Source organism: Artemia franciscana, chromosome 4, assembly GCF_032884065.1.
Source record: "Artemia franciscana chromosome 4, ASM3288406v1, whole genome shotgun sequence".
Lineage (NCBI taxonomy): Eukaryota > Metazoa > Arthropoda > Branchiopoda > Anostraca > Artemiidae > Artemia > Artemia franciscana.
Genome location: NC_088866.1, coordinates 23,697,011 through 23,709,056, shown reverse-complemented (window position 1 = coordinate 23,709,056; position 12,046 = coordinate 23,697,011). Strand labels below are relative to the sequence as shown.

Genomic DNA, 12,046 nt, shown 5'->3' with positions numbered 1-12,046 from the left:
TGTAAATTACTCCCCAGCTGGTGACCCTTCGATATTACCTATGCTGCTCTGTAATTCGTCTGATTTAGGGGGGTTTTGGCAAACCACCACCCCACGAAATAGATTTCAGCATACGTGCCTAATGACACAACGGAACATATTTTTATTTAGTGTTTGATCAGTCGCAATAAGAATCATACTTACGCCCTTGTCTTATGTTGAAATAGTTTTTAAAAAAAGAAGTAAGATTTAAGCCGGAAAATTAACATTACTTTTCCCTGGTAACTTCAGCATAATCATAGCTTCATCCACATTTTTGTTTTGTTTACATCTAACACTTGGACGACACAATGTCCGTGAAAGAGGTGAATAATGGTTTTTCTGATAGCTAAAAACCCGCTGTAATTGGTGTAGTGGCTTGTCTTCATTGACGAATAAAAGTAGTAAGGATACCTCCTTTTTGGGCACTAACGTGAGAACAATGAATATCACTAATAATGCTTAAGTGGAGCACCGTTTTGTTTTCCTTATTTATCTTAGATTTGAAGCAATTCACGTCTACTGGGATAATCTTTTCCAATTGTCTTTTAAGGAAAGGGGAGGCAATAAGAAGGAAAAGAGAGGCAGTAAGAATGCTAAGAAGAGGTTGGTATGACTATGGACTCTTAATCATCTCATACATGAATTAAGACAAGGACGAGATCTGTTCTCCGTAATTTGTGTATAGGATTCTTAAAATATGGATACATTTTGACTCTTTTTTCACCGTTTATTGTGAAGTTCTACCTGATTCTTAAATTTGTGCATTGAAATTAAGATAAAAGTTTAAGGCAAATTGCTGAACTGGTAAAATTGGCAATATAAACTACAACTTTTCTAGAAATATAAGCCTGTACCCGTTTTGATAATCACCGAGAGATTATATGCATATTAGTTTTTTTTGCACTTCGGAGAAAAAAACAGAGATTGGATTTGCTGAAAGAAAAGGTAAAAAAAATGGTACTTTAAAGCAGATAAAATTAGAGCATTTCAAATATAAAGTGTTTGTAGGAGCCCTGGAGTTTTTAGGGAGTCCTGCACTCCTTATAAGCTGAAGGGAGAAAAATAATCTTGGAAGTCTTACAGATCCTCGAAGCCGTCTTCTAGTGATTCTTGACTTCAACATTTCAAAGCTTATAAAAACGTTTACAATTTGATTTGCCGTAGGGCCAAATCGTTGGTTACTATAGTGAATTCTCTGCGCGCCTTAAAAACATTAGGAAAATATGGCAAGTAATCAATGATGTTATCAGACCATCTTCCCCGCCCCCTTCTGTCCCTTCAAGCGTTTTGATTGAAGGTGAAATCGTAGAGAGTAGCTAAAAGTTCAAGATGCATTTACTTTCTAAATTTACCAATATGGGGAAAATTACAGCCTGTTCTGTAAGTCCTTCTTTGTAAATGATCTTAGGTCCTATCTTGGACCACCTTGTTTTAAATCAATGGCTTTAGAGTCTACCTCTAAAGTTGAAATGACCAGAATCGTCAACGGTTTGAAAGGCTCTTTATATTTTGGCTCAGACCGTATTTCAACTAAGCTTGTCAATTTCATTCTTCCTGTCACCGTTTCTGCTCTTACGAAGCTTGTCATTATTTTTTGAAAGTGGTGTTTTTTCAGGTACTATAAAGTGGACTTGTTTTATTGTTCTTTTAAAAAGCTGTTCACTGAATGATCCTGCAAGTTATCGTCCTATATCTCTCTTATCAGTGTTAAGTAAAATTTTTGAAAAAGCTTATGCTTTCTCGGCTTCTTAATTTTCTTAATTTTTTTTTATGATTCTCAGTTTGGTTTTAGCGCAAATCACTCAACTGAGCATGCAAATGCAGCTCGATATATATCTCTTGACTCTGGTCTCGTACCTGTTGCTCTCTTTTTCGGTTTACGAAAAGCATTTGACGCTAAAGCACACAAGATCCTTCTTTGGAAACTATCCCAAGGGAGTACTTATTCTTGGGTTCTAGCATATTTATCTGGTCGAGTCATCTCGATTTATCCACTATTTTCCAACCCGTCTGAAATAGAGTTTGTTCCGCAAGTGATTGGGCTGGTACTCCTTTTAATTTATGTTAATGACCTCATAAATTTGGTTAAAAATCTAAAACCTACCACTTGCTGTTGTTTTGTCAACCTGCATCTGTCACTAATTGTGACAAGATTTTGTTCTTCTCCGATACACTTATTGCTTTTCCAGATGACAGTACTCATGGTACAGCCGGAAGAACCGAGTCTGATGTCCGTTTAAACATGATTGCCCTTTTTGAAAGCTATTCAGTGGCTTGATGTTAATGACTTTGCCTTATATGTTGTAAAGTCATGTTTGCTTATTTTCTCAAGAGTTTCATAGAGTTGCTGTGGGTTAAATGAAATACACGTATCGACGAGTTCCATTAGTAGGCCTGGGGATCGATGTGTTCGATTTTTAGGCATCTTGCTTGATGAAAATCTTTCCTTCAAGCATCATATTGACCTCATTAAATTGAAAGTGTCCAGAAGCCTTGGGATCCTTAAAAAAACCATTTTCAAAACTATATAATAAAGTAAGGACTCTTATACAGGACATTAACCGCTCCCTTCTTAAACCCTTGATTAACTTGAATTCTTTTTATTTTCTGTTTTGTACTTTTTTCAATTTTTTACGGTTACAATGCAAGCTTCCTGCTATCCTTTGTGGTAATTCGTCTTTATTTCTGAGCAATCGACTTCTTATTTCCGTACTTCTAATAACGTAGAGGTATCTTGAACTCCATCAATACGGTCTTACTTCAACTCTTTGCAATCTTGTAGAATGATTTGGTACACTTTCCCAGAGTCTGCGCGGAGCTGCTACTCGTAAAATGTTTAATAGATTTATTTGCTTCCTTTTATTTTGTTTCTTTCTTGTTTTTTATCCTGGCCATAGAGCCTTACGGGAGATACTATATTGAAGTGCTTGTTGTTGTGCTGTAACTATGACTAGCTGTGACAAGTCAATAAGTATCCTTATTAATTCCTGAAAATAACATTGAATTTAAAAAAAAAGAAAGTGTATATGTAATTTTGACATTTGTGATTATATAGTAAGTATATTGTTGTGTTATACTACAATTCTTTTATAAGGTTTTCAGCCAAGGCGATCCCAGGAGTGTACTTTTTGTTTCGATCCAATGACATTTTTAGGTGTTTCAGGCTATTGTGTTTGGTTACTATATGCTGTGTTCGTTCTTTTCTAGGTTGAAGCAGTCGCTGTGACTGTGACTAACCCACTACCTGTAACCTAACCCAATACCATTTATCTAAGCTTATGTCTTAGGCTATATTTGAGAGATTTTTTTTTTTTTTTTTTTTTTTTAAGAAAATACTTTGCATAAGTGATAAAACCAGTACTTTAAATGAATTGCATAGATTTGATAAATAAATACTATTATTTTTCCAGGAAATGCATTCAAGTTTCATTTTAAACGAGAATTATACTATATACAGTATTTATGATGCCACAGGGTACAGAAAAATACCCCTACCCCTGTTGAGAATAACCCTATAACCAATCATTGCGGTAGTATTAAATACTATTTGCTACATGTATAACTCATTGTGAGCTGTCCACTATATATAATTGGTAGCGTTGTTTAGAAAAGTCTGTTTGTGGAAAACCCTTTTATTTTGTATATATTATTAGACTAAGCATATAAAATCAAATACCACACAGGGTTAGCTCAGTTGCTAGAGCATTAAACTTCCAAACCATTTAGTGCTATGTTTCCTTAGTTAAATTTTCGGTAAGTCCACCCTGTTTTGTATCATGGTTGAGTGATGAAGTTGGACCTTTCTGTGATTGTTTTTGTGTGTGGGGTGGGAGGGGGGATAGGTGATTTCGGATTTCCCTTGCACAGGGCAATTTTCTCTGACTCTTACAAAAAAGTGCACTCGACGTTTTTTATCTGTGTCCGTCCTCTGATAGACTTTTTGGCTAGTTAATAGGACTCAGAACTTGGAATGATAATTTTGATGTTTTATTATTTTTCAAGTATTATATTTTAGCACCTAAAACTATTAATAGTTTAATATTATAATCTTAATAGTGTAACTTTTGGTGTCATCAAAGAGTTAAAATTTTAGTGAACGTTCTTTTGGAAAATCATACCTAAACACATGAAGGCGGTAGATAGAGTGGAGAGGTGTATTCAGTCAGCAAAGGGCTGTAAATGCACCCCTCATCTGCCAGAACTTAACAGAAGATGAACACTCGGGGACAACACATTAATCCAGGCAAAAGGCAGGAATAAATTTATTCTATTGATCTTTAAGTAGCTTTAATCAATGACTGCTGATTTTTTTTTGCAGGCGTCAAGGCTATTCTGAGCCAACGGCAATACAAGCTCAAGGCTGGCCAATTGCTTTATCTGGGCGAGATCTAGTTGGTATAGCAATGACAGGATCTGGCAAAACTTTGGCTGTAAGTTAGTTCTTAGTTTTTATTCCCTTGATACAGGCGCGGGGGATTGGAAGGGTATAACGCGCAAAATGCCCAAATCCACCACTTCTTCTTACCTCTGTACCTTCTCCTTTTCTATCCGAATCTTGGCCACTAGCATTCACGTGTATCCACTTCGTTATTTAGTCTGTCCAACGCTTGACATCTTTTAAATGTATTTCTTCTGGTTTTGTGTCTGTAAGAAATTTCAACATCGTTTTCTTTTACCACCTTTGATTTGTGGCAACTGTGTCTTTAGAATAATATATTTTCGTATATACTTATTGCTCTTACTTGGAAGATTTTGTGAAATCTGAATTGTTAGTTTTACTAACTATTTTAATATTTACTATAATAAATCATTCAAAATAATACTTTACTTCCTTTTCTAGTATATATTACCTGCTATTGTTCATATAAACAACCAAGCTTATTTGGAACCTGGTGATGGACCTATAGCCCTGGTTTTGGCTCCAACAAGAGAATTGGCCCAACAAATTCAGCAGGTTGCTAAGGAGTTTGGGGTCTCATCAAGAATAAGAAATACTTGTGTTTTTGGTGGTGCTCCCAAAGGACCTCAAGTAAGTCAAATATTTTGTTCCTGTTTAAGTTTTTTTGTTTGAAGTAGTATTTTGTAAAGAGTGTTGATCAGTAGTAAGGTAGGAGGAATTGAGATGAGACTTAACCAGTCTTAGGCTACATTATGCTAGTCGTCTTAGGCTACTTTCAAAGGTTCATATTCGATTATGCATGGATTTAATCCATACATTTTATGTATTTAAATTGTTTTAAAATTAAATCCAGTTGTCTTGTTGTAGCAACACCTCTCTTTTCTTTTTCTTTAATGTATATATGTTACACGTTTTCGTATATTTCGAGAAAGTAGTAAAGATCTCATCCCTGCAATGGTAGGGGATAGCGTGGACCTATTGTCGGATATTTGAATATCTATCTTAACAAACGAGCAATGATTGTGTGTTTGTATATAGATGTTCTAGTTCTTGAAAACGGCAGTATGACTATCACTGGAATTGACATTTTTCAGTGCGATAAAAAAATGATCTAGATAGGTTACGACTTTGGGAAGATTCGTTTCCCCCTCCAAGTGCTCTTGATATTTCTTCATAAATCGTCTACTGACTGGAATTAGAGACCCCTGAATGCAAAATACTTGAAATAGATTATCTTGAAATGGAAATCCGATGCCTTTACGAAAAAAAAGTGGTTTCTTTGCGAAACCGTTCTGTGCTGATAAGTGACGGGGCTAATCAAATTTGTGTATAGCGATTGCTTCATTAGCCGCCTTGTTCGATTCTATTTAAAAGAACAGTTCAATTTAACTTCGAAAGAAAATAGCAAGGTAGTGATAGTATTTAAATCAATATATTGTTCTTTTGGATTGGAATTTTTGTCAAATAAGTTTTTTTTTGTATACTTCAAAGGCACAAATCCACGAAAATATAGGGCATTTAGTATTTTTTGAGAGGGGGGAATTATCCCCCTCCTTACAATTTTCGTCCCTGACTTTGCTAAGAAAGCTTCATGTTCTTAATCCATCAATGAAGTTAGTGTGATATATTTATTCATTTTAAAGATAATACATATTTTTTTTTTATCGAATTGATCTTTTACGGTTACGGTATATCTTTATCAAGCTGTGAACTTTTTCTTATATAAATAAAACTTTATAGAATCACTATAACTTTTCACGAGCCACAAGGTTCGTATGTAAGATTTTTGTTTGAACTGTTCTAACCTCATGACGTACATGACGTACTAACCTCATAACCTCATGACGTTCTAACCTCATGACATACTGGAACTCTTTCTTCGTATGTACCTGATTAAGAATTAATAACTCAATGGTTTTTCTTAATGAAAAACTTGCCAAAGAAGAGAGTAAACAATTATTACCAATATTCTGATTTTTATAGGCAAGATTAGCTATCCAATAAAGTATTATGAGACTCCTTATTTTTGTGTAGACTGTTGTACAAACTTAGAAATTTTATTTTGTGTTTGGTTCCATTTTTGTCCCTTGACATTATTGTAAGTAACCCAGCATTGGAATAAGATCTTTCAACCTCTGCATATACCAAGGATGCCAATTGATGAGATGCAATTATACTCATGAGTTTGAAAAATATCTCCCCCTTTGTATATTCGCTTTAAAAAAAATTGAAAAATACACTTGTTCCCCTTCCCTATGTATAAGTGAATGGGACCTCTTACTCTTAGTGGGTTTTACTGATTGAAGCTTATACTTTTTACTCTTTTTACTGATTGAACTGTTGATATTTCATTGACTAGGCAACAAAATAAAATGAATGTCATTACAGCTAAATCTAGAATAATTACACACACCTTGGTAACATTGATTCATAGTGCTCTCCCTTTGCTTGATAACCTTTCTAACAGTTCCAAGATTCTTAATTAGTAGTAAAGTAGGAGGACTTGAGATAGGACGTAAAGGTTACTTTTGGACAGCCGTCCGAGTGTGAGAAGAAGTGCTGTTTTACTATTTATTTTAGAGAAGATATTCTGAGGTTGTTCCGCCGAGCTTTGGTTTTTGTGAAAATGTGTTTCTGCTTTCTGTTAGAAACATCTGTCCAACCAGGCGAGTAGGCAGAAATCAATTTGAAATTAAAATCTAACATTTCTCATGATTTATGACTGTTCCCTGACCTCATCAGTAAAATAATTGCTCGGGAATTATATGAGGCATTTAGAGGTTATTTAAATAATTTCTCTAAGTAGAAAATTTTTATAGGTAAAAAGTAGCGTTTTTCCATGGGTCCTTAAGTTTCATTTTTGATTATATACCGGATTGTTTTACGTCAGAACCTCTAGTTGGGCTGTGGTAGCAGCGCTTTGGTTCTGTCTCTTTCTTTCATATGAGTACTGTAATTCATATGCTAATTTTGCCTATTGTGAGAAAAGGGTAAAGTCACACCCATGAGTGTTTGTGGAGAGTGAGGACCTCTAATCGGATCGTTTTATTAAATTTGCATAATTCTTAAAGTAGCAACAACATGAAAATAAAAATATTTTTGACCCTGTGGATTCATCTTATGTATATTCTTACCTGAAAACTACGATTTTCTAAGATTTTTGTTCTAGTTGTTTTGAAATTTAGAAGCTTTTAGAGCAATGATTTTCGTCAGTGTTGCCACGTTGAATCGTGAAAATAAATAAGCAAAACTATCTTTTTGAATTTGACAACATTTTTTGTAACTTTGAATTCAAACATTAATATGTCTGTTGATTATCAATGAGAGATAGACCTAACGGTATAAGATAAACAGTAAAGATTATGCTTAAATGGTATAACTGCATTGGTAATATCGAAAACCACACTAACTTTCCATGATGATAAATAACAGTCATGTAACAGTAACATGATGATAAATGATAAATAGGGATAAATTCTTTCATTAGATAGTAAAGAAAAAAACAATATGAAATATGCTGGAAATTTCGATCACATGTACAGTGATCGTCAACAGCAGAAATACTAAAATAGGACAATTAAGACAAATGATATACAAAATAAAATAATTAAATATTGTTTATTGCTTTTATTTTTTTTCAATCCAATACGGAAAGCAATTCTTCTTGACCTCTTAGGTTCCGGTTCGTTAGCTTTTTTCCTGCTTTCCAATGGAAATCTGTATCCAACCAGGCAATCAAGCAGGTACCATTTGAAGTTAAAACTGTTCCCTAGCACCATCACTAAAACAATTTCAGGGCAATGGATGGAAAAATTTAGAGGTAAAAAGTAGTATTTACCTAGGTGTCTTAAAATGCTCATATCTAGTGTTAAGAGGAATTTCTATCTATAATTAAATAAAAAAACAAGTTTTTTTTTACTGAAAGTAAGGAGCGACATTAAAACTTAAAACGAACGGAAATTACTCCGTGAATGAAAGGGGCTGTTTCCTCCTCATCGCTCCGCTCTTTATGCTAAAGTTTTTTACTGTTTTAAAACGTAGAGTTGAGAGAAAGAGTGAAAAATAGAGTTGAGAGAAAACCTCGCTCTTTACTTTAGCGTAAAGAGCGGGGTGTTGAGGAGGGAACAGCCCCTTTCATACACGGGGAAATTTAATTTTGTTTTTAGTTTTAATGTCGCTCCTTACTTTCAGTTAAAAAAATCAGTTGTTTTTTTATTTAATTTCCAAACTTTTTGAATTAATGCATGATCGATTTTGGCTCTCCGCAAATGAATAATTAAAACGAAATTTGCGTATTAACTTTTTTTTTGCTGAATGGCTTTCTGTTAGTTTTGATCAGGTAGTTTTGAGAAAAGGGGGGGGGGAGGCCTAGTTACCCTCCAATTTTTCGGCGTCTAGAATTTTTAATTTTTAGCGAACGTTTTTATTAGTAAAAAATATACGTAACTTACAAATTAACTTACGTAACGAACTTCTATATTTGTATATTTTTGTTATGTATATGAGGCGGTTTGCCTCCCCTCCCTGTTAATACCTCGCTCTTTACACTAAAGCTTTAATTTTGTCCCAATCCTTTAAGAATGACCCCTGAATCACAAAGGCTGTAGAATAAATAGTTGAAATTAGTAAAAATACCTTAGCGTAAAGACTGAGCTATTTAGGAGGAGATGAGCCCCCCATATGCGTAATAATCTGTATTCGTTTTAAATTTTAATGCTGGTCCTTACTTTCAGTCGAAAAACTTTTTCATATTTATTTTTTCATTGTTTTTTTTTAATAATGCTAGAAAATCCTGCGCCCCCTTTGTAGTCCCGTCCCCCCACGTAGCCCCATCCCCTCATCCCCCCCCCCCCAACCAAAATATCCCCCTAAAAAGGTCTATACACTTCCCAATAACCATTTTTATATATAAACACTGGTCAAAGTCTGTAACTCGCAGCCCCTCCCAGGGGACTTTGGGGGAGTAACTCAGCCCCAAAGACATAGTTATTATGTTTTTCGACTATGCTGAACAAAATGGCTGTCTCAAAATTTTGATCCGTTGACTTTGGGAAAAAATGGTCGCTCAAATTTTTGGGTTGCTTAGAAAGGGCACTAGAACTTTTAATTTCCGTTAGAATGAGCCCTCTCGCGACATTCTAGGACCACTTGGTCGATACGATCACTCCAGGGAAAAAAAACAAACAAATAAACACCCACCCGTGATCAGTCTTCTGGCAAAAAATACTAAGTTCCATATTTGTGTAGATAGGAGCTTGAAACTCCTACAGTAGGGTTCTCTTATACGCTGAATCCGACGGTGTGATTTTTTTTAAGATCCTATGACTTTTTGGGGGTGTTTCCCCCTATTTTCCAAAACAAGGCAAATTTTTTCAGGCTCGTAACTTTTGATGAGTAACACTAAATTTGATGAAACTTATATATTTAAAATCAGCATAAAAATCCAATTCTTTTGATGTATCTATTAGTATCAAAATTCCGTTTTTTAGAGTTTCGTTTACTATTGATCCGGGTCGCTCCTTGCTACAGTTGGTTACCACGAACTGTTTGATGTCAGTTTTGTTTGGGACTGAGGCTGAGGAACGGTATCATTTTGTTCTTCCTAAATCTTATTTGTTCCACTTGCTCAAGAAATTGGTGCCTACCTTTTACTCCTTTCTTATTAGTGACATTTGAAAGTTGTGTCTATGGCAAGATAATCAATGTTTGAGCTAAAAGGAGTTTTTCGAACTTTGTTTATACACTCATGATAAGTCTTGAACAACCAATTAAGATATCATTGTTGGAACAATAGACATTAAGGTTATTAGTTTTTTGTGCTTAATGAGATACACAATTTTGGAAACTTCGAGCGCCAACACCATTGCTTTGTTATTTTATGTTTCATTTTTCAGGCTAGGTGATTATGTTAAAGTTTTAAATTTATTTCTAGCAAAGAGACTTGAGTCGCGGTGTTGAGATTTGCATCGCCACTCCAGGAAGGTTGATTGATTTTTTACAAGCCGGTGCGACCAACTTGAGAAGGTGCACTTACTTGGTTTTAGATGAAGCTGACCGGATGTTAGATATGGGGTTTGAGCCTCAAATCAGAAAAATTATTGAACAAATTCGAGTAAGCATACTTTTTCTTCTTTTTTTCATTTATTATGATTTTAATAAGCGGTATGATAAGTTACGCTGTTATTTTTAAAGAGTATCTTTAAGATACTCTAAGTATCTTTAAGATACTTTAAGATAGTACATGTTTCAAAGTGAAGCAAGGACTTTGACGCTTAAATATCCAGCAAAGTTAAAACCGGAAATAGTTAAATTGCTTTCTAAGAGTGACATTTCGTAAATTTTTTACAAGCAATATTAGTCTCAAGGGTAATGGAACAAAAGTGAAGAGATTTGGACCCAACGTAACTTAGAGCTAAAGGTTATTTTAATTTTTGTGTGATGTTTTAAATGAAATATAGCCATTTATGAGGACATTGAAGAAGGAGATTTAATATAAATGTCTATCATCCAGCATTCTCTTCCATTTCCGATTAGAAAACACCAACACTATCTAGATCATGAAGTGTGAGATGACTGTTAGAGGGTACCTAATATCGTTTCTGAACGGAAAAATAATAAACAGCCAACGCCATTTCGTGTTGCATATTGAACGTAATTCACGTATTTATGTGTTAAAATTGTGAATTAATTCCGTTTAGAGGATATTCGAAGATGTTGTCAAAATAAGTTTTGGAAATAAAATTTTGAATAAGCTACTGACTTACCCATCTTCTGTGCTGAAAGGAAGTTTTTCTGCTCCACAGCAAGTTCTTAGCAAGAGGGGTGGAGGGTTATTCACAAACTAAGTCAAGGTACGAGACTCACTTCGAAAGAAAGAACTTTACCACCACTGCTGCATAGGCTGAATATTTCTTTCCCAACGATGTAGGTTTTCATTTCATATACTGCTTTATGTCAACTGTTCGAACAAAACGCACTTTTTTGCATCTTGTACTTACGTTTTCAGATCTAGATTTTCCTTATCTCTTGGTAAACTGTTGATAATTGGACAGAACTTCCAGGGACAGTGTTCGGTGGTCTGATCCCTTTGTCGTTTTCAACCCGACAGAAAACGAATGCTGTCTTTAGAAATGATTTATGCTCATCGTTACTGGAATCAAAAGAACCCATGTTGAGCAATGCACCCTAGAGTAAAGGAATTCCTCTAGGGTACACCTTAGAGGGAAGAAAAGTCCGATTGCAATAGGAATCACTGCAAGTTGTACGTTTTCAAAGAAGTCATAGCGACTGACAGACCCATCTTTTGCACTGAAAACAAGTTTGTCTACTCTGCAGAAAGCTTGTAGCATTTGTTTTTGGGATTATTCCAGAAATAATTCAATTGGCACATCACAATCAACCTGGGGCTCAGGACCTGGGGCTCAGGACCTGGGCTTATATTGATTTTCCTCAGTCATTGTAGCTCAACATTTGTAGGCATGGATGTATGAATCGAGAGTAATAGACTTGATATTGCTAGTGCAGTATGTCGACTCTTGTTGTGGAAAACCAAGTAGTAATCAAAATGGAGGTAGGGCTCCACAAAGCCTCCATTCAACTGAAAGTTCAAGGGACTTCTTGCTGTCC

The 12,046-nt window shown here is 35.0% G+C and overlaps 1 protein-coding gene across 1 annotated transcript in view; it reads left to right on the top strand.

Annotated features, from left to right (window-relative positions):
* The window catches only part of LOC136026173 (probable ATP-dependent RNA helicase DDX5), a 69,674-nt gene that overhangs the window by 15,777 nt on the left and 41,851 nt on the right, over positions 1–12,046 (top strand). Inside the window, exons 4-6 of the mRNA XM_065702497.1 lie at positions 4,340–4,451; positions 4,862–5,050; positions 10,353–10,532. Of these exons, the coding sequence (XP_065558569.1) occupies positions 4,340–4,451; positions 4,862–5,050; positions 10,353–10,532 (481 nt within the window). The remainder of the gene's footprint in view (positions 1–4,339; positions 4,452–4,861; positions 5,051–10,352; positions 10,533–12,046) is intronic.